A 24648-nucleotide genomic window follows, 5' to 3' on the forward strand; every position below is an offset into this window, starting at 1 on the left:
ACCTAATATTGATCCTTGAGGAATTCCATTATTAATAGTTCCCCATGTCGATGTAGATTTCTTAGTTGTATTGATTTCAACTTTCTGTTTCCTATCTATGAGATGTGAGTGAAACCATTGGTGTGCAACACCTTTAATTCCATAATAATCTAATTTATCTAGCAATATTTTTCTTCCGTCTCCAGTGATTGTCGTATTGGCCATAATTTTATTGCTTTTATTTCATAATGCTTATCTCGAGCGCGACTGTCCCATTCGCACAGAAAGCGGCAAAATGTTGTGTAGCCTAATAGCATTCCAAGAAGCAATGCTACAACCTTCAAATCAGTACATATAAACTATTGTACTTTGGATATTATCATTAAAGCATACTTTATAGAAATATACGTCTTACACAGAATACTAACACCAAGAAATTCTCCTGGTAAAGTGAAGCGATTTCATACGGCGAACCTGCTTCTCCCCTTCAAATGGAACCGAAAAGGACAAGAAAACAATTTCTGTTTAGAGAAATGGTTTTGACAGGGTGGTCTATTGCAAGATATTAATTACAATAATGCCATTAATGCTCACAGTGAAAAAAATATACATCTCAAGTAAAATCAGGTAAACTCAAGCGAATTCATACCGTGAACCTGTTTCACCCCCTCCAAATAGATTGGTAAAAGAGCAATAAAAGAATTTCCTTTTCTACAACTGCTTCTAACATTAAGCCTACTTACATTAATATTGTTTTCACATAATGGGTCATCACATTTGTAAAACAAAATAGTTACTCACGAAATACAATGATTTTTAAAACAAAATGCATAGAAAATGAATCATATTGTGCATCTCTAAAAACTCGAACTGATGGAATATTTTGCTTGTTATTTTTTAATTCAGGAGATCGAAATTAGTAACAATTTTTGTTATTTTTATGTCTGGCACAATATGACTGTTGACCAGTGTAATCGTATTGTATTTGTTTACGTACCATTAGGTATGTAATGCATTTAATTGTAATTTGTTGGTTAAGTTTAGTGCAATAATTATTGCGGTCGGAAATATTTTCGTCATTTTTTTCTTGAGCACCAGTTGGTTGTAATCCGCCACATGGTTGTGGACGATCCGTCATTTAACGCCCGTGGGCTGTATTGTATTGTATTGTATTTATTAACATTCCATGGTATTCATACATGCTTACAGCTAGAATATGGAACAAGTCAAAAAACTTAATACTATTATAAAATCTTAATTTATAGTCACAGTCTAGATGAAATATATATAAACGAGATTTACAATGTAGTCTACTAGTACAACAAATAGTTTTAGTATCAATTTCATGAAGTGTTATTGAATGTCATGAATTCACCTACAGAATAGAAGGCGTGAGAAATTAGGTACTTCTTTAATTTGGCCTTAAATAATTTTATGTTTTGAGTTTCATTTTTTATATCGATAGGGAGGCTATTAAAAATGTTTACTGCCATATAACGCACTCCTTTTTGATAGCACGATAGACTTGCCGATGGAGTATGAAAGTCATTTTTTTGACGTGTATTTATGCTATGAACTGTTGAATTAGTTACAAAGTTTTCACGATTATATACGAGGAAGATTATTAATGAAAAGATATACTGACAAGCCATGGGCATTATTTGAAGTTTTTTTTAAATAGCCCTACACGATTCCCTAGATTTGGCACCTACTATTATTCTAATTACTCTTTTTTGTAATAGAAATATATTGTTACTATCTGTGCAATTTCCCCAGAATATTATTCCAAAACTCATTACTGAGTGGAAGTATGCAAAGTATATTGTTTTTAAGGTACTGATATTTACTATCTTTTGCATAGATCTAATAGCAAAACAAGCTCAATTTAGTTTGGGGGTAATTTCTTTAATATGATTTTTCCAATTTAACACATTATCGATTTTTAAGCCAAGAAATTTGGTTGTTGTTGTTTCTAATGGGGATCTATTATTAATTATTGCGCTAGAAATTTGCGAGGTTGAATTTGGACAGGATTTAAATTGAATTATGTTAGTTTTGTTACACTTTAATACTAATTTATTGACTGAAAACCAGTCACATATTTTAAAGAGAATTTCCTCTGTTGAAGATTGGAATGTGTTGGAGTTATTGTAGAAGGGGAATCAATGCTTTCCCCGTGCTTCCACTCCTCTCTCTGTTAGTTCTCTTCTAAACTTATAGAAGAAAAAAGTTTTTTTACAGTAAACTGCTCAGTGAATTGATGTAGATTTTGAGTAATCACGATAAATATTTGGATAATTACTGGTGAAATACAATCCCACTATTTTGCTAATATTTGGGTAGTCTACTCAATGAGACCAGCAATTCTCCGTCATCCATAACTCATGCATGCACGCAACACTTCTTCGTGTTTCACTGGCACCACCTCATTCTAGCACGTCATTAACTGCCGAGAGAGTTTCGTTAAACTAAATAATAAAGAAGGTAAAATAACTCATTTTGTACGAGAAAATAAATATTGTATTTTATTTAATACAATATTCAATGTACTTAATTCATTACCACATAACAAAAAATGACCACTGGACAGTAGAGCGAAAACTAAAATTGGATACTATTAAAATGTTAAGCCAGGTATATAGTAACTATGCGAAGTTTCTCAGTATAAATGTCAGAAAATTGCTGCCTTAATATTTCATAAGTAACCAGTAAAATGGACTTGAAATGCTTTTCCACCAAGGAAATGTCCGTTTTAGCCTTCCCTTGCTATTATTACCCTTGAATATCATTTATTCATGCAACAGGAAGTTTTTAATTTGACTGACGTACCAGCTTCCACACATGCATAAGTCAGTGGCTGGATTAAATTTTTGTCTTCCAACACTGAATACACTCCTTCTACTGAAACATGCATTTTTAGGCCGCAGCATAATTTATATATGAGATACAAGTATGAAGCATGGTGCTCATAAATTGCTCTGTTGTTCCATGTTACTTTTATACCCGTCAACCCTTATTATTTCAGCGGTTCATAAGACAAATATATACAACTTTTAATTTTGGCCAGATTAGAGGAAGAAATTGAAAAATTCTCCCATATTGTACATATTTTAAGTAAATGACGACAGAATGGATTATATTAATAGAAAGTGTCTCGTTTAAATTACACAGACTATTGGGAGAGATGACGATTATGATTGTGATTCCAGTGCATTCAGTGAATGGTGAACTGGAGAAGAGTTCGGCGCAGAAGAAGGTATCAGATGATAGACGACATGGGGGTGCCCCAGGGATCCGTATTAGGGCCTCTTTTATTTGCTGTCTACATAAATAAAGTATCTGATTCTCTAAAGCACAGTAAATACATGCTCTGTGCTGATGATGCCGTTATATATGCACATACGCGACCTGAAACTCTAAATGACACAATAGACCAATTGAACATGACTTGAACTCAATATCAGCATGGTCTACAAATTTCGACTTAACATTAAATCCAAATATGTCGCAGGCAATTCTAATCGGACAACAACGACCCTCACGCATTTCAAAAACCTCTATTATAAATTCTATAAAATTGAATGAAATTATTATCCCATTCAGTCCCTCTGTTAAATATCTAGGTGTTTACATGGACGAGAGCCTCAAGTGGAATGTCCAAGTCACACACACATGCAAGATCGTCTTCTCCATCCTTCATTCATTAAATCGCCTGAAAAATTTTCTGCCCTTTCAATTAAAAAGAATTCTCATACAAACATTGGTGCTGCCACATTTTGACTATTGCGACATTCTACTAACAGATTTAAATTCTAACTCAGCCCAAAGATCACAGCGTGTTCATAATGCCTGCATACGTTTCATTTGCAACATCCACAAATACGACCACATTACACCTTCCCTTGAAACGCTCCAATGGGTAAGATTACAGAACCGAAGATATATCCATTCACTAATTTTCCTATATCTCATCATCAATACTTCTTCGCCTAACTATTTCTCAGTATGTTTTAATTTTTTATCCTCTTATCACAGCATGGGTACTCGTTGTAAAAATGATACTTTATCATCTATACCTTGCCATAAAACAGCTCACTATTCTTCCTCTTTCACAGTATCAGCAATTCGTTTCTGGAACTCCCTACCCAGCTCCCTCAGAAACTGTCGAACGATATTGTTATTTAAAAGTAAATTGTTTAAACACGTGATCAGTATTCAGGTTAATTCTCCTCTGTGTGTATACAGTATGTGTATATATGTAACTTTCCTCACTGTTGTATAGTTATGATTTACATTTGAACTTGTTTTTCTTCTAACTTATAATATTGGTTCTCTTACTGCTTGCATATTCATTGAGTGTAACTTCTAGCCTTATATTATTTTGTAATTATTATTTAGTATGTTCGCATTATTTTACTCGACTTGTGCTTGTATAACTATATAAATTTTTATCAGTGTTCTTTAAATATTAGTCTGTAAAATTGTATCAGTTTCTTTTGTTTCTGGCTAAGTGGAAGAGAAGGCCTGATGGCCTTAACTTCGCCAGAATAAATAAATAGATATTAAAATTAATTATTAAGATATATGGATCATATGCGGAGACAAAGAGGAAGGCAGAAAATAGAAAGGTTTGGAGAATGCCGGGTTTTCAGTGAAAGACCTGCCCTGGGACAGTACACTCATGTATGTATGTATGTATGTAATAAAAATATTTGTAGGTTTAGAGTTTTCTCATTAAACTTGCACTCCGTTTACAAGTTAATTTTGCATGTCTGCAAGAATAAATGGTTACACAGAAGTGCTAGTTGCGAAGTGAAAGCTATCTTCTTTTTGGATATGCATACCTTTACATTTCTGATGTATAACATTCTGTGTGTTACATTACACTGTACTCCCTACCATTTCTAAGTTAATTACACTCAAGCAAGTATGGTACACTAATTGGCAATGCAAACTACATAATATATATAACAAAAAGTATTTTATGACTGTACTACTGCAAAAGCTTGCTTTTTGTATCATAAATTAAGTGTTCTGATATTAGGAAATGATATAATTAAACTTTATAATGTCACGTACCATTTCAGTTTACTACGCTCTAGGCAGTGGTGCATTATGTAGGATCTTCTCTTACCTTGCTCACAGAATGTGCCTTTCCAGCCAGCCTGACAGACGCACACACCAGCAAGACACTGTCCATGTCCAGAGCAGTCAGGAACTTGACAGTCATGTTCTGGAATGTCACACTCAGGACCTTTCCATCCTTCTTCACAGTGGCACAAACCTCCGCCGTATTTCCCATGGTTTGAACACAGTACAGGGCAAACGCCTGCAACAGTGAGGAAGAATATTAAATGTTTATATAGCTGCTACTTCTCTATGCTAAAACAAAATACGATGTAGTCATAATAAGAGAAATTTCATAAAGCAGAAAAAAAAAATACCCTTGTCCAACGCTTAGTTTTGATTAGAGTATTCTATGACAAATACGATTATGGTACATTATTGTGTAGCCACTATATTATAACCAGGCTTCCAGACTTGGGACCCGATACAATAAGTTTACTGTGCATGTACTATAGGTTGTTGACTCGCTTCAGGTAGTCAAGGGTAGAGATGTGTTGAGGTAACAATGTTGCTTTTTAGAATAGAGTACGGTAGTATGGGGAAACACACACATATTATGTACATTCTGAAAGTAAATATACATTACACAATGACAATGCCAAAAGGATGTTAAAAGCATTTATTTTCCTTTCGTTATAAGCATTTGTGTCTAATTATACACGGTGTAAAATGGTGGAAATAAACATGTAGCAATTTTAATTTATTCATTTATCCTATTGGTCGTCTTTAGGAAGTGCAGTTACAGTACCGAATTGCAATGTACTACAAGATACATTCTCAAACGTAAATCTTTTTCGGTTATCTGCCAAACACAGTTTGTACTGTGAAAGGCTGCGTTCTACGTCGCATGACGTGATAGGAGCAAAAAGAAAAAACCTAACATCATTGCAGTCTCTAAGAGACAGTCCTTTATTCTCGGGTGACTCTATGTCCACTAATTTGCTCTTTATGTTACACAATGTTCCATATCCGTTATTTTTACATAAAATTGATTTCCACTTCTGTTTTACACGTTCAGTAACCGGTGTACTTGGTGTCTCATTAATTATCTGTGTCATCTCCTCAATTAATTTGAGGGCTTCCGGCATCTCTTGCTCTGACTTTTCTAACCATGTAATAGTTTCAGACACAGTTTGAAAATAGATTTGTATGAAAACCAAATTATTCTTCAGAACCTTCAAATCCAGAGCGTTTTCCTTTGCGAATTTGTTGGCATTTATTCTAAAGTACTCCCACCCACTGTACGCTTTACCACTATACTCAGTATGCTGTTATGTGGATTTCCCACTGAACTGCTCTATCGGGTCCGAAGTCTCGAAGCCTAATTATAACGTTTGAAGAAAAGGGTGTTACTGAGGCTATTCAGTTTGGCCTAAGCAAAGCATTTGATTGTGTTCATCATAATATACTCTTAATGAAATTAATATAGGCCTATTATGGTTTTTATGCTCGACCATGCCGAAATGTAGTAATTATATACCTGGTAGCAGCCCTTTAATGGACCTCATTAAAGTACACCTATTCATTAAAGTTCAAGTGTTCCACCAATCAGAAAATACCACTGTAGCAATATGAAAGCGTAAGTATCGATTGTTCTCGGATATGCCACGGAGGCTGGAAATCCAATACTGTCGCAGAAGGTTGTGTTGAAGAATCGATTCAAAATAAAATTGAAATCTCAAATACAATATTAAACTCAGTCGAAAAAAAAAACACACAAATTAACATCAATTCACCGTCATCTTCCAGCCTTTCACAAAGCACAGTCCCGGAAATTCATTTCACCAATTGCACAATAAATCACTTATATTTGAAATAAAGTCAGTTCTATTACTATAATAATTAGCGTTTATTGTAAATAATATTCATATAAATTCAATTTGTCATCTCGTTTTTCAATGTCTAATTCAATTTCAAGGTTATATCAAGATTAATGTTTATTTTACTCTCTAGATTATATCAAAATCAATGTTGACGTTTGTTTCTCGGAAAAAAAATCAATACTTTCGCTTCTGCGCACATTTCACAATTTACGAGGTATTGCATAAGGTCAGTTCCGCTCCTCAGTCAGATAACAATAACATGAATACTTATGAATAATTTGAAGTTAGAAATATGGTCGAGCATAAAAAGTCACATGAAACTTGACTATAATGGTAATTAAGACTCTCGTATGAAAATTATGAAACTCGCTTGCGCTCGTTTCAAAAACTTACTCGCGTCTTAATTATTACCATTATAGGCTCGTTGCATAATGTACTATTATAATACTGTACATAGTTTTTTTAATCTTATCTAACTGGTAGAAGGTAACAAGTTGAAGTTAATGATAATTTCTCTAATTTGGCGTTGGTAAATTATGGAGTACCTTAAGGTACAATTTTGGGTCCCTTTTTATTTCTCATTATGATTAATGATTTACTGAATGTGTTAATGTTGAAACTCAATCAAGTATTTATGCAGGTGATTAAACTTTTTTATCAACTCATAATGATATTAATGAATTGCAGTTGCTTTCGAATGTAACCATTGATACAGTTTTAATATGGTTTAAACTAATAGTTTCAAGCTAATGATAAACCACGGAAATTAATATTCAGTTTAAACAAATTCGTTACAATCCAGGCTGTGAATCTGTGAAGCTGTTGAGAATGTTTATAGATTCCAAGTTTAAATGGAATGTCCATATTGCTTATATTATCCAGAGTTTTATTTTTATGAGAAGTCTGAACGATAGAATTCCTCTGTATTTTATAAGAAATGTTTATTTTGTTTTGTTTGAAAGTATTTTTCGTTATGGCATTTTATTTATAGTAATAGTTCTTTTATAATTCATATTCTTTTACTGCAGAACGAAGCTTCAAGAATATCAACAAAGTCTTCTTATAGAACACCATGTAGGTCTAGATCTCTCTTTATTCAAGAAAGAATCATTACAGTTTTCAGCTTATATATTTATGAGGTCTTAATGTACTGTATATTAAGAATATTGAGATATGTTATTCACTTAAGAGTAATGTATATAATTAAGAAATAAAGAATGCCTTTACTTGTAATAGAGCATCTCACAGACTGACTTCGACTCAGAAAAAATTATGTATAAAGTGGTTTAAATATTTTTAATATGCTGTTCGTAGATATAAGAAATTTGATAGTATCAGAATTCAAGCAAATTAATTAAACAATGGTTATTTGCCAGACCATTTATTCTCTAAATGAATGTCTTAATATTAAGCTTGATTTTTAAATTAATGTTGCTTTCATTGACGAAACCTATTGTATTATTTAATATTTAAGAGTAAATAAATAGCTACACTTATCATTATATAAAATTAGTTTAAGTAGGTTTCCTTATAACTTTTAAGTTGCATTAATCTCAATATCTACTGTGTGTGTTTAGTTACATAATGTCAAAAAAGTTATAAAGAATTACTTTTACCTACTGGTAGCCCGTATTTGAGCTTAGGAACGATATTTTTTGGGTACATTGGTCATAACTGTTTCTCACACGGAATTGTTTATGCGCGTACGTCTCAAATAATACTTTATCAATATCAATTCTGACAATATAAAGATTGAAAGAGAATGCTGCCAGTATGTGATTTGAGCAAGACGTAATCTAACCTAGCCTTGCCTTGCCTAACCTAATAAAATCTAGGAGCATACTTTAAAGTCATTTTTCGTCTTCAGCGGAATTACTGATCCGTACTACGATCTAAAAAATGAGTTCGTTCAAACCGATATTTCAGAGTTTTTGCGCTCTAACTTGTACTCAAAGCAACCAAACACACGACTCTAGTAATAAGATAAGAATCAATTAGGCATATGTTCATCTGATTTCATGTACTGTACATTAATCAAATCTGTAATACCACAGCTTAAAATAACTTTATAAAGGACAAAAAATGAAAGGAAACTATAATTGAAGACCTCGGTGCAAAAATCGGTCAAGTCCAGAAATGAAAATTTTACAGGAGATGAAAAAAAAAAACTTTCACAACAGTTGAATGTGCATTAATTTCAAACTGATTTTTTACACGCTAATTTACAAAAATTAGTGGGTTTTTATGTAGTTACCAATATTCTTGTTAGTGCTCTTTCGACCATAGATTTTTTTAAATGATGGAGTTACATTTTTTTTTTCGAAAATACAACAGATTTCTTTGTCATTTTGAACATAATTTATTTCTCGTTTGAAAACAAATCTACGAATCAGCTCAAGCGGGCATCGAACCCGCGCCCAAGTGCAACTCCGGACCACAAGGCAAACACGCTACTAGTCTCTGAGCTAGGGGACCAAAGCTGTAGTTAAATTGGTACTAAAATATTGGACTGTAGGCCAGCAACCGGCTGGCCAGTCTTGGCCCTTCATAGGCTGTAGCATTACGGATTTATTATTTATTTAGGTAAAGAATATTGACCTACCTTCCATCTAACGGCAAGATCTGTCTGTTTTTTTGAAGTAAATCAGTTAAAAGGTCAAGTTAACCAAAAGTGTGCAGCATATATTTATCTATACAGTGCATACTAAATGCCAATTTTGAAAAAAAATTGGACTTGACTGGTTTTTATACCGAGGTCTTCAATTGTTCTATAAGGTACTTGAGGATATTAAGGCCCACTATCTAGTTTTTCCATTAGTTACACACTTTTGCAAAAGAGAGCAACAGCTCTTAAGACCTATTTCTTCTTGCATTCGAGTGAGGTATAAAGAAATTAGATTCTCATTCTTGATTGTAGCTGACTGGTGGCAACAAGTGTTGTGTGATTATTTCTGCTTTCTTCATAAAATTCTGCAAAAATTAAGTTGATATTTAATGGTTTTAGTGTGTGTTATTAACATAATATTAAATGCACGTTATTGTATAAACATTAAGAAGTTTGGGGCTACCGTGAAACTTTCGCTAATGGGCAAATGAGCACTCCATAAATTAAAATTGGCGCGAAGTAACAGAGCAGGAAATAAGGCCCATGATATATAAATACGTGGAAACGCCCACAAGTTCATAAAAGTCCCTGAACTATAAAGTTCAAACTCTGAAGCACAATCTTTTTTGCAAGAAATGAAACAAACGAAAGACTGAAAATTCTCAATGCAGAAAGAGCATTGGATGAACCATCAATTTCAGGATTTATAAACATTCAGGGAATGCGGATGTGTTCTGTCTGCGGAGAAAATTGTTGTAGGTATGCATGTGTGTGTCTCTAATGAATGTTGGGTGCGCGATGAATGTTTAGGTCTCACTGAGGGAAAAACTGAAGACTTTGTATGCCCAAATTGTGTTCAATACTTATATTCTTTATTGTGGGCCTTATTAACTGTCACAGCAGGATATAAGGCCCGGTGACAAGATGTTAATTTTCATTGCTGACAGCATTTATGTGTCTGTTTGAATATTTATTTGAAGTAAAATATTATAGGATAACTATAAATGTATGCTATTCCATTATTTAAAAATTGCTAAAGTCTTCATTTCAAAGAAAGAAAGCTTTATTCCTTAAGTGGGCCTTATCACCTCCGGTTATCCTATTACATAAAGCAAAATGTTGTAAGTAATTATTTCATTATGTCGTACGTTAACTGCTAAATACGTATCCATTACGAATGCCAAAGATTCCAGCGAAAACCAGATAGAAGTATAAAGCTGTTGTGCATACCAGATATATCCTCTTGAGTGAACATTTGTATAAAATTTGCCTCAACACAATGGGTTATTTAGAATTAAATCGGGGAAGAGCTGAAATAACAGGATACGGGGCTGATAAGATAAAACCGTTTCAATCCCCAATTATTAAAGCCAAAGACATAGCAGCCAAATCCAGCTAAATGAACCATACTTCTGCTCCTGATCAAAATGCCTATTGCAGGCATATCACAGCTTCCTATTCATTCAATTCAACAATAATGGGGAGGAGATTAACAGGGGCTTCCACCCCTTTAGTTTTATATCATCTGCTTCACTGTTGCAGAGTTGTATGTCAGCACCAGACCTGGTACAATATTGCCCTTAAATTACTAAAAGTATTTTGTCATGAATCTGATAGTAGCATGTAATATAGATCAGCACCCCTCTGACTCTGATATAAATGGCTGCATGGTAGCTTCAGTATCATAAATTTTGTAACCATATTTACACATGAAGCAGGGTGTTGTTGCAAGGGTGACCTGGAGGGTGTATATTAAATGCTATTAAAAGCTATTGATTAAATAAAGTTGTGTTTTATGTACTGGGCCAGAATGGCCCTCCTATCCCTGTTCTATGTTATACTCCAATCACAGACACATGGTTTTAAGTCCAGAATTTATTATGCCCCACACAAGCTCAAATATAACTTTGTTAATTTGTACAGCACATAGGATCATATAACTTTTTTGAATTGGGGGTGACTGCGACGCAATGGACTTGCATGAATTCATATTTGAGCTTGTCCTTTTGAATTCCAGCGATAAAATGAGCTTCATTTAATATTATTAAATGAAGCTACTAAATCGGCCACGTGTTGAAATTCTATCGTAAAGGAGAACTACTAAGAAGCATTCGCTATCATAAAGTAAGATCAATGCTAGCTTCTGCTTTGCGAGATCAAATTACTAGATCAGAGTCTGCTGTGAAATATGTTGTATTATCGTTGAACTTAAGTGAGGAATGCCCTACCCGATTTGGCAAGAGCAATTCAATGTGATAAAGAAGATCTATGATATAATATTTATAGTAGCTTAGCAAAAAGGCTAATCAAATGCAGATTTTAAGTTATTTTAGATGCCTTCTTCATATTGACAGTTTTTCTGTATTCTATAGGACCTACTCGTGAGAGGTTTTTACTAGGGAGATTTCGACGTCATAATTTTGGAATGTTATTTTGTTGCTACGAACATTATTAAAATTCCAAAAACCAGCTTCAAATACTTTAAACATATCTAATAAGATTAAATATAGTCCAGAATTTATAATGCCCCACACAAGCTCAAATGTAACTTTGTTAATTTGTACAGCACATAGGATCATATAAATTTTTTGAATTGGGGGTGACTGCGACGCAATGGACTTGCATGAACTCATATTTGAGCTTGTCCTTTTGAATTCCAGCGATAAAATGAGCTGCATTTAATATTATTAAATGAAGTTACTAAATCGGCCACGTGTTGAACTTCTATCGTAAAGGAGAACTACTAAGAAACATTCGCTATCATAAAGTAAGATCAATACTAGCATGTGCTTTGCGAAATCAAAAATAACACGTCTACGAATTAAGTAAGTATAATGTATCCCTTCAATAGGCTCAATTAGAAGAGTTGATATTATAGCCATTCATCACAAGAAACCCAAAACTGTTGTTCTAGATCCTATAATTCCTTTCGAAAAAACAATTGACCAAGGCACCGAAGTACATACGATATTTTCTTACAGGAATTCTACTTTATCATATGATGAAGGATGGATGGAGCGGAGAAAAAGAAAAATTTTCTCCGGAACCGGGACTTGAACCCGGGTTTTCAGCTCTACGTGCTGACGCTTTATCCACCAATTCACACCGCATTCCAGTTCCTATGCCGGATTGAATCCTCTCAGTTTAAGTTACATCTCTCAGTTTCCATCTAGTGGTCAACCCTCATGCACTGTGTCACAGATGTGTGACAGTGGCACAATGTCCAACACACTATGTGCAGAGGTGCACTCATTACGAGTGACTAAGTGGCCGGGATCCGACGGAATGAGCGCCGTCTTAAATCACTAAGTGATTATTTACGCATATCATATTATTGTGATGTACTGAAGTACACATGATATTTCCGTTCAGGAATTCTCCACCCATCCTTCATCATATGATAACGCAGAATTCTCCACCCATCCTTCATTATATGATAACGGAAAATTGAACAGTAGTATTAATTTAAATAGATTAGACAACAGTTCATTAGAATTGTAAGAAAGCTTTTCCCTTTGTCTTATGGTTTACGCTGCGGAATTAAAAATCCAGCAGTACAATGGAAACATAGTACCTGGCACAACGGGCTAGAAATTTTTAAAACAAACCACATGATCTACCTCTTTTAAACTTCTGTTAACACGACAACAATGTCAACAGCGGAGTCTGAAATAGTCTTCATTTCAATGAACGAGATAACTCCATTAGAAGTGCTCTTTTGTAATGCATATCACTGGCTTAATATTTATTAATTTAACTGGACTCCCGCTGAATCAGTTTTGATCCACGTCTATGTATGAAATCCTCGTTGTGCTCTGTGTATGACGAGCAGAGGATTCTGATTCCCGTAAAAGAAAAATAATAGCGAAACGCCACGCCCACGAGCCCATAAGGAAAATTTGAAATGTAAGATAAATACCAGTTGTTACTATATTCTATGTAGATAGATAGATGGATGATGGATGTACGGATGAATGGATCGATAGATAGGTAGGGTAGGGTAGGATAAGATAGATAGATAGATAGATAGATAGATAGATAGATAGATAGATAGATAGATAGATAGATAGATAGACAGACAGACAGACAGACAGACAGACAGACAGACAGACAGACAGACGGATGGATGGATGGATAGATAGATAGATAGATAGATGGATAGATGGATAGATAGATAGATAGATAGATAGATAGATAGATAGATAGATAGATAGATAGATAGATAGATAGATAGATAGATAGATAGATAGATAGATAGATAGATAGATAGATAGATAGATAGATAGATAGATAGATAGATAGATAGATAGATAGATAGATAGACAGACAGACAGACAGACAGACAGACAGACAGACAGACAGACAGATAGATAGATAGATAGATAGATAGATAGATAGATAGATAGATAGATAGATAGATAGATGGATGGATAGATCGATAGATGGATAGATAGATGGATAGATCGATAGATAGATAGATAGATAGATAGATAGATAGATAGATAGATAGATAGATAGATAGATAGATAGATAGATAGATAGATAGATAGATAGATAGATAGATAGATAGATAGATAGATAGATAGATAGATAGATAGATAGCTAGATAGATAGATAGATAGATAGATAGATAGATAGATAGATAGATAGATAGATAGATAGATAGATAGATAGATAGATAGATAGATAGATAGATAGATAGATAGATAGATAGATAGATAGATAGATAGATAGATAGATAGATAGATAGATCTCGTTGTCATTTCCGTTCCCAGTTTATTGTGAACCAGCCTTAACATGGCAGTGCATTTTCTGAAAATAAACTGCAGTAATGCTTTTTGTTCTGTGAAATAGAAGGTATAAATCCAACCGCTAGAACAAATGCCTAACTTTCACTAAAACGGTAACTTAGCATACGTCAACATAGGCCTATATGTCGAACATGGAGTAAGGCCACAAAGGGAAAAACACTAGAGGAGGGGGATTCGATCCGGTGCTGTGGATTGAACTTCGGTGTAGCTCAGTAGTTAGAGCGCTTGATACGTAGAATCAAAGACCCGGATTCGATCCCCGGCGCTGGAACGAATTTTTCTCCTCTAATAACCATTGTCATCATAAGAGAAAAAATTCTGCAGGACCAAAAAATTAATATTTACGTATAATCAAATTGAGGTTTTAAGCTATTTTAGATGCCTTTTCCATATTGACAGCTTTTCTGTATTCTATAAGACCTACTCGTGAGAGATTTTTACTAAAGAGATTTCGACCTGATAATTTGTTAATGTTATTTTATTGGTACCGACTTTATTAGAATTCCACAAAGCAGCTTCAGCTATTTTAAACAACATATCTAATAACATTAAATATAGGTCTACTCACTTTTGGAACAGTCGATGCCTTCGTAACCATCGATGCAGTCACACTTGCCAAGATAGCACGATCCATGTCCACTGCAGTCATTGGGGCAAGCTGTAGAAACACCTTCTGCCTCAGCAACCACTAGAGTCACCTGGTGGGGTCTTAGGTCATCATTATACACCGAGAGAAACCATCGTCCCGTGTCCAAGTACTGCAGCAGTGTCACGTTGACCAACATCAGCAAGCTACCTCCCACGCCTGTTCCGGCAGACCTCTTGTTCACTTTATGCTCTTGAACTACACTCCGTTTGCCGTTCTCATGTTCCCAGTGTAAACCGCCTTCATCGACTCCTTTATTTACCTTCGCTTTCCTTTGGCCTTTTAAATTAGCTCCTTCATGCGTCTTGTGGTGTTTCTTCGACGTTTGCGAAGACGTCAGACTTTCCATCTCGTAGTTGTCCTCCTGGCTCTCCGGACTACGTTCTAGATGATTGTGATTCACAATAAAAGGGGGCGGAGGGATGACGTGAAGGGTTTCAGAGCCTGGAATTATTCTGTGATCTCGCCACTTCTGGGTTGTCGATGTTGTAAAACTCACAGCTGATATCGACGGAACTCGGGGGGAGTGAAAATGCACCAAATCGTCATCCATCACCATGGAATCCAGAGAAGTTACGCTTCCTGGAATATAGGACGTGCCATACAGAGATCTTTTGAGTCTGTGGTCGACTCGACCGCCTTTTACGAATTCCACAAAATCGTATTGTGTGACGCTGGGGGCAACGTTGCGACGGCCGTACACTGCGAAGTTGGCGCCCCACGGGAGGGTGAAATTTAGGCGAATAAATGCCGGCTCTTTGTTGCGGAACTCTGAGTTCCAGAACTGGAAAGGAGGGATGGTGGCAGAGTGTGGGACTCCGAGCTCCCTCATCTCTAACACTGCGGGCCATTGCTGTTGCTGTTGCTGCTGCTGGGTCTGCTGCTGGGATTGCTGTTGGTCCGTGCTGTCACGGCTGCCACCAACCGCTCCTCCTGACAACTTGTTGACGGCGCTGGGTCCACTGGAATGAACAGCTGTACTCGTCGGAAGCGACTCTGCAGACAGAAAAAACACAACTACACTTAGTAATTAAGTTCCACAAATCAATGACGTTTCTTGAACATATTTGCTTTGATTAACAAATTGCAGACACCCCTAAAAGCCAGTTTCCTTGCCATGTGTTCAGTATGCGTCATTATTTATTATTTATTTATTTAATCTGACAGGATTAAGGCCATAAGGCCTTCTTTTCCATATTACCAGATAGCACATAAAAATACATTGGCAAAGTATATCTTTTAAGAATTTTATTATTAATAATCGCTTTTGTCATCTAGTCTTCTGTCAAAAAATCTGAAAGTTAGAATTTATAAAACAGTTATATTACCAGTTGCTCTGTATGGTTGTGAAACTTGGATTCTCACTTTGAGAGAGGAACAGAGATTAAGGGTGTTTGAGAATAAGGTTCTTAGGAAAATATTTGGGGCTAAGAGGGATGAAGTTACAGGAGAATGGAGAAAGTTATACAACAAAGAGCTGCACGCATTGTATACTTCACCTGACATAATTAGGACTATAAAATCCAGACGTTTGAGATTGGCAGGACATGTAGCACGCATGGGCGAATCCAGAAATGCATATAAAGTGTTAGTTGGGAGGCCGGAGTGCAAAAGACCTTTGGGGAGGCCGAGACGTAGATGGGAGGATAATATTAAAATGGATTTGAGGGAGGTAGGATATGATGGTAGAGACTGGATTAATCTTGCTCAGGATAGGGACCAATGACGGGCTTATGTGAGGGCGGCAATGAACCTCCGGGTTCCTTAAAAGCCAGTAAGTAAGTAGGTAAGTATAATCGCATTTTAAATACTATTTTGTTTGCTGATGATCTGGTCATTTTTAATGATTCGGAAGATTTTTTTTTATTTTAGTAGGTTATTTTACGACGCTTTATCAACAACTTAGGTTATTTAGCGTCTGAATGAGATGAAGGTGATAATGCCGGTGAAATGAGTCCGGGGTCTAGCACCGAAAGTTACCCAGCATTTACTCATATTGGGTTGAGGGAAAACCCCGGAAAAAACCTCAACCAGGTAACTTGCCCCGACCGGGAATCGAACCCGGGCCACCTGGGGTTCGGAAGACGGTTTGCAATTAGCAACAAATAAACTTATAAATATAATAAAATAATACAATTTAAAGATATCATCAGCCAAAACCAAAACTATGGCCTCCATAGGTAAATACCATTTAAGAGCTAAAATAGTCATAGAAGGTAAAATAATCGAAAAAGTTAATTCCTTCAATTACCTAGGGTGCAATGTATCATACTGCCAGAAAAATGATATAACTTATAAAGTGAATAAGTGCCAAGGAATGTGTGGCACTATAAGAAGGATCTTAGGACGTAAAGCTTTGAAGTCCACACAACTTAAAGTTTTATAAAGTTATGTCAGTCCCTATGCTCACATACGGCAGCGAGAACTAGACTTTGAATAAATCAGACAGAAGGAAGATAGAGGCTGCAGAGATGAGATTTTTGAGATCGGTTGCGGGGTTTACTCTCTTAGATCATAAAAGATCTGAAGACATATGTGCTGAACTTAAGATTTTTAACCTCAATGACAAATTATTACAATGTAAAGAAGACTGGAAAGAACATATTGAACGTATGCATGAAGACAGGTTCCCAAAATTACTTTGAACTATACCCCAATTGGAAGACGGAGTATAGGTAGACCTTATAATAGATAGGAAGATCAATTTATCTGAGAAGGAACGGACCAAATGGGCCAAACCTTGATGATGATGATGATGATGATGATGATGATGATGATGATGATGGTGAAATAAAAAAAGAAATATGCTATAAATACTTATGAAAATAACACAAATTAAATTAAAGCCCTATGGAGCTGTTTTCTAAGGGGTGAAGGAGACGAATCCCAGAAAAGTATGTATTTCATATGCTAGGAAGATGAGCTGACAACAAGGTGAAAGTTTTCTTGGAAAACCATTAAACTTAATAAGGGTTTCGCATTGTGTTTCAACTTTCAATAGAGCTAGACTAGGTCACTGTCTTCATATCTCCATTTCTTTCTGAAGTGTTTGTGCAAAGATTTTCTCTACGCTATCTGGTTTACAGTTAGAAAATAACAGTACTATTGTGCTTTTAAGTAAGCAGTTTCCGAGAGAGAAATATTGTCGGAATTTTTAGTATGAGTTTGTATTAACAAAATAATAATTAATATCAACTACAAGCGATTAATTTTAATCGACTGGATTATTCGGTTAAATATTTTTGATCGATTAATCTTACAACAGATGCTGATCGATTAATCGATTAAATCCCACAACACAAATTATAATGTATTTTCTTTTTTATACGCTGGTTGAGTGATGATAATCTGAGACGTTAAATAATAATAATAATAATAATAATAATAATAATAATAATAATAATAATAATAATAATATACGATGTAATATGCTTTTCTTTCATTTCGCAAATCACCCCTACGGATAGGTTCATACCAAAAGCTGCTCTTTCGCATACAATATTCATTCCTTACTTAAGTATAGAGAATTTGATGTCAAAAGAAATGTCTACTAAAGGATTTCATATGACGCATTTCGTATTTTTTACTGTCTGTGTTTTGGATGGCTATGCCTGACACTCATCCACAGGAGAACATGTACTGACATCCCTGGGAGCTTTCAAAGCACTCTCTCTCTGCCCACCGTCAACTGTAAGGAGTTACCCCACATCCCTCCCTTCTACCTGAGCATTTAAGATAGTATATATATAGCCGACTTCCTGAAACTAAAGTCAATAGAAAGTTTGGGTTAAGTTTGTTCCTGATAAATCGATTCTCAAGCTCGATAACAAAGATAGCGAATATCCGCCATGAAGAGGTATGCGATATTTGGCAGGCTTAATCGTGAAACTGCAAGCTGTCAATAATGAGAACTGAGAGAAGCGAGACTACGTTACCAGCATGTGAATATTTAAACAGATCTCGAAAAATATTAGCACCAATACAATATTCCCCAATAACTCAAAGACTCGGGATTTATTCTTTATTACATAAAAATGTGTCAAGACAAAATTAAAAAAAGTAAAACTTTAGCTCTAATACTATATTTCTGACACTGCCGGAAGTGTAAAGCTTTCAACTAAACTTAATTCCACACAAAAACTCTTATATCGTGTCATCAAGTCATTTTCAGGGAATATCTATTTCATTATCACTTTATATTTAGTAAAACATGACTATATGGTAACGAAACGTGTAAAAACATAAAATCTCATTCATTATTATTGTTATGTATGCTTTTTTATTATCAGATAGGGCTATATAACTCTAGGACGGAAATATTTGTCCTTCGAAGATATTTTGATCTCCACAATTTTTATTCTTCCTTTTACAAAATAATTTACAACAAATATTGTCCTATATTTTTTACGGATAAAGTACCAGTACCGTAGTGTTTCTCGGAATAACTAGGTTTGCGCTGCCATTAACGTTCCACAATGGCTCCACTATCATATCATAATTTTATCATGTCCGAACTATCTCTATACATTAGGATGGACATTTCATAATTAAATCAACTTATTACACTACTGAACATTACCGATGCTTTTTCACAGATTTCTTGAATGAAGCATATATCAAAAGAATATTGAATGTTATTATATTGAGTGATTCGTTAACATTTCAAGTGTAAATTTAAAGTTATGACTACAGCCTGGATTTATATTAAGTATCCTATTGTTGAATCTGTATATACATATAAAACAAACTTAAAATACAAGGGGCAATCAATAAGTTTCCGGACTGCCCTTAATATAGACAACACACAGGACATAGGAAACGAAGAAGTTATGTAGAACCAGGGAAACGCCTGGAATTTATACTAAATGCATCACTTGAAAGGCAAAGTAAAAGACTAAGCATAAGGCGCATACAGGAAAAATCGCAATAGGTACATGACGTGTTTGAACAGTCACATGTAGAAGCTCAGTTCTTGAAGATAATCTCACGCTGTTTGATAGATTGACTCAACAGACATGGAAGAAAGGATCTTCAGTGACACGCGTATGTATGTTTAACGGTATAATAAATATAAGTGCAATTCGGAAATATATTGATTGCAAAGCGTTTCTTCGTTATGACGAAAGTTTTTAGATAAATACAAGACAGAAATTAATCAGCAATATATCCTCCTACATTATCTGTAACTCTTTGCCAGCGCTGGGGTAGTTTTTCGATATCGCATCTTAATAAATCTGCTGGTTTGGAGTTAAAGAAGTCGTCAACCCAAGTTTGTAAAGCATTTTCGTTTTCAAAAGAGCTCCCTGAAAGACTGTTGAGTATGGGAAAGGTAGAAATGTGAGGATGCAAGATCGAGAGAATATGGAGGATATGGAATCGTCTTCCAACCAAGCTCCTGAATAGCTGTTTTCGTCATGTTAGCGGAGAGTAGGCGTTCATTATCGTGTTGCAGCAGAATTTGATGCAGTCTTGCCGGTCGTTTTTCTTCAGTTACGGCCAAAAGCTGAGTTGTTGGCAATAAATGTCAGCAGTTATGGTTACATTTCGGGGTAGCAATTCGTATTACGCGACGCCTTCTTTTTCCCATCGGACGCATAACATCATCGTCTGTGGATGAACAATGACGTTTGTACGGTGTGGTGTGTGTTAAAACGACAGAAACATTTTCTTACAGTGCTCTTTCTCTCCGTATGCGGAAAAAATGTTTCGAGTCGTCTCCGCTGCCTTTCATTTTCTATTGAACCCAAACAGAAGAACATGTCTAAAGTGTTTGTTTTTTATATTTGACACTCCATCTTCTTTAGTCCACAAAAAGCACAAACTTTCCTCATATCCGCAAATTTCAAGGCGAATTTACAAGCACAACACTCCAAATAACAAACGACATAAGACAAACGATAATCTCCTAACAAGCAGTGCTGTGTCGACGAACAAAACCGATATGAACTTATGCACCAACCTAATATAATTTTTAAATTCGATTGTTAGGACTGATTTGTACATTATTTTAATACTGGAATAATTATTATAAAATTCCCAATCTCTGTCGCAGCAGGTAGCATAGACGTTTTCTTACTAGTCCTCTTCATTTCATTTTACTCTGTTACATATTGAAAATTTTCCGTCACTAATTAACAAAGTACATTAAAATTATATGGACACTGTCGTTAATTTGGTTACATTATTATAAATTAGACATATATAAATGACAAACCGAAATGGAATTCATGTTAATGAATGACATTTTGAGTTACCAAAACAATTATTCGAAACACAATTTTATTTTAATAATGCGTTTTATATTGGAATTTTTTGGTCGTGTTTAATTGGAATTTCTATTTATAGAATCACTAGTTGTTCCAAAATAAACTACAAAGAATTCGCCAGAAAACAGGCAAGTCATCACTCAGGTATATATCGTCGGCCTTTTACTGTTATAGATCGAACGCGACTGCTGAGGAAATAACGTGTACATTTCCCCTTGATCGAGCTTGGGAAGGTTTTATGTTACCTAGCATGATAGGCAGGACGTCAAGGTTACAGCATTAGTGTACAGCTGACTTCAATTTGGTGGAAATCAAGTTAGTTCGTGACAATGTACTGGACATTGAAAGAGCGAATTTTCATTTATGAGTCGGCCTCGGTAGCGTAGTCGGTATAGCGCTGGCCTTCTGTGCTCGAGGACGCGGGTTCGATTCCGGCCCAGGTCGATGACATTCAAGTGTGCTTAAATGCGACAGGCTCATGTTAGTAGATTTACTGGCATGTAAAAGAATTCCTGCAGCGGCATACCGGCGACGCTGATATAACCTTGACAGTTGCGAGCGTCATTAAATAAAACATAATTTACATAAACAAGTTTGCAAGAAGTTTTACAACCGATTACGTATTACCCAATGTACAATTCACTGCCATTATATTCTCTCTTAAATATTTTCTTTACATTTCTTTTCTCAATCTATTTTTAACTCAAGTGCATGGACAGACAGAACGCTTACAATTATAATGCACATTCAAATGAGAGTATGTTGAAACACAGATTGGAATGGCGAGAATTTATTCACTAGTGTCTAAAAATTAGGCAGAGAGTTCACAAAATAATAACATAGGAAACGGGAGTTACTCCATTATATAAACTTACCTTCAGTAGGGGCCTGGGATGAAGTCAGATCTCTCGGTTCTTCGTCTTGAGCGACGGCCTTAGCGTCCTCCACGAGTATGCAGCTGGTGCTGTCCATTCCGGGACGCATAGAACTCACGGCTGCAACAGAGAACACGAAATCTAATTAGAAAACTTTTCTGTAAACCATAAAAATACATGGTGCTTTCAAAGACAATGAAACAATCATTTAAACGCAAATTTCATGATGAATGGGAAGAACAACTGCCTTATGTTGCCAAAGGAGAAAATTTTATTTGTAAAGATTACAATTTATTCGCGCATGTACTTGGCATGCTTTCTTCCTGCCGGTATAGTATCTTATCTGCAAATGACGTCATAGCAGACTACGAAGTCTTTTTTTATGCAACAAATTTTATTAACGAATTATACTAAAACTCTTAAACAAACAGAAAAAACTAGCTCGTGTTTAGTTACATATTTCACTCGTAATATACAGGCAAATTATCAGGAAGAATAGTATATGTTGCATATAACATAAAAGTCTAGAATCGTACTGGTGTAAAGTTTATAGTCTTCGCATAAAAAAATAATTTTCTCAAAATTTTTAACACCCTCTGCTTCGTTATTATAGCGAGTGGAGACGTTATTCATGCCTATGTTGATAGAAAATCTGATAAAGAATTATTTTTCCCTTTAGCGTATTTCAATAGAGTGAACGTTTTTGAGTAAATTTAATGTAAACGTGAAGATGATTGAAACATTTTAAAATTGAAGGAAGTTGCAACATTGTAACCTGAGGGGGTGGTTAGTGAGGGTCGTTCACTCGACAGAGAAACCTGAGTTCGTTTCCTTATTTTTGTAAGTGCGTACTTTGGAGAGCCGGTGAACGATTGTTTAGTGCTGACCTGAGGGGGTGGTTGGGTAGGGAGTCGTTCACTCGGCAGAGAAACGTGAATTCGTTTCCTTGTTGTATCATTTCCTATTTTAGAACGGGTGAGTTGTTGTTTAATGCTTGTGTGTATCAAATAATGCAACGATTTTTAAACGAATCTTCAAATCTTTAATTTGCATGCAGGTTTGTATTCTCTAACTTTTACAGATATATTTATTAGCACTGAAATATGTTACACGTCAGAGTGGCTTACATTTTGTATATGAGCCTAGTGCAGACTCGTATATAAACGTTATTCAATGTCAAAAAATCAATTTAAGTCCAGACAACTACGTTTAGGAAAATCCTCTTCTAGAAAACAATAAAAAATAAAACTAAATATGGTAAACCTGTCATTCTAGATATACACCAAAATCAACGTTCTGGGAATTTGGAGTGTAAAATGATATTGGCTATGGTTCGCAATAACAAACAGAAAAATGATTGGCAATAGGCAAGATATTGTTGTTATTGGTGAAGACAAACAGACAGACACTGTTCAATTGATTTACATTTCAGTTCACTTTGAAAACAATATTGTAAAATTAATAAACGCAGAGATACGACAGGAAAAATACAAAGTATCCGCAAAATACAATTAGCGGTACAAAAAATTTCGTCCCATTTATAACATCCACAACAAATGAAGGGTTCAGAACCATAGTGGGCCAAGCGCCATTTACTAAAACCCTAGAAAACAAGGGTTAAAACGAAGTTATTACCATAATTCAACGGAAACATATAGCAAGTAATATAAAGTACACATATTCAAACTAAATGATATGTCAGTCTTCATTAAACTATGGTATTCACTCAACTTTAACCCTTGCTTCCTCAGTTTTTAATAAATGGCGCTTGGCCACTATGGCTCTGAACCCTTCAAATGTAATACCAGAGATTGCAGTGTAACATTTATGGAGGATATAAAACTGGACATCTTTTCAGCTTTACAAAAATCGATCAGAATGAACACGTATCAAATTCAATATATTTTAAATGTAATTACGAAATGTATCCTCTAGCGCCTCAATAAAAAGAAGAAGAAGTAATGGTGTCTCGCGTCATAGCTACGTGGTCTAAAGCCTCATATCTTATACTAGCAAAATGGAATGAGTAATAGTTCGAGTCCTGACGGGAGAATAAATTATCTAATGAAATCTCGACGAATATAAGGGAACGGTGCCCACCCAGCATCGTGATGAATCCTGAGAGCTACAATGAGTAGCGAAATCCGGTTTCGTAAGCAACTATAAAGACTTGGGGGATCATTATGTTAACACAAATTGTGCATGGTTGTTCACTTTTGCTGAGGCATGATAATCCCTTGGCCCTCTATGGATTGTCGAGCCGCGGATTTGTTTTTAGTAATGAATATGATAACATTAATACAATAATAATAATAATAATAATAATAATAATAATAATAATAATAATAATGATAATAATAATAATAATAATAATAATAATAATAATAATAATAATAATAATAATAATAATAATAATGAGGTTCATACGTGTCTTACAGTTGACTGAACAACAATAAACTAATAAATAATCCTTACGTGTTCATTATCTCGAATTTTTTTTGAGTTTACCTTAAACA

At 35.1% G+C, this 24648-nt stretch overlaps 1 protein-coding gene across 4 annotated transcripts in view; it reads right to left on the reverse strand.

Moving 5' to 3' along the window:
* The window catches only part of Ten-a (tenascin accessory), a 386430-nt gene that overhangs the window by 150064 nt on the left and 211718 nt on the right, over positions 1-24648 (reverse strand). For all 4 annotated transcript variants that reach the window (XM_069839392.1, XM_069839393.1, XM_069839390.1 and 1 more), the window contains exons 3-5: positions 22133-22252; positions 14914-15987; positions 5114-5308 (exon numbers count right to left, since the gene is read on the reverse strand). In XM_069839392.1, coding sequence (XP_069695493.1) covers positions 5114-5308; positions 14914-15987; positions 22133-22252 — 1389 coding nt within the window. The remainder of the gene's footprint in view (positions 1-5113; positions 5309-14913; positions 15988-22132; positions 22253-24648) is intronic.

Source organism: Periplaneta americana, chromosome 11 (genome assembly GCF_040183065.1).
Source record: "Periplaneta americana isolate PAMFEO1 chromosome 11, P.americana_PAMFEO1_priV1, whole genome shotgun sequence".
In the NCBI taxonomy this organism is placed as follows: Eukaryota; Metazoa; Arthropoda; class Insecta; order Blattodea; family Blattidae; genus Periplaneta; species Periplaneta americana.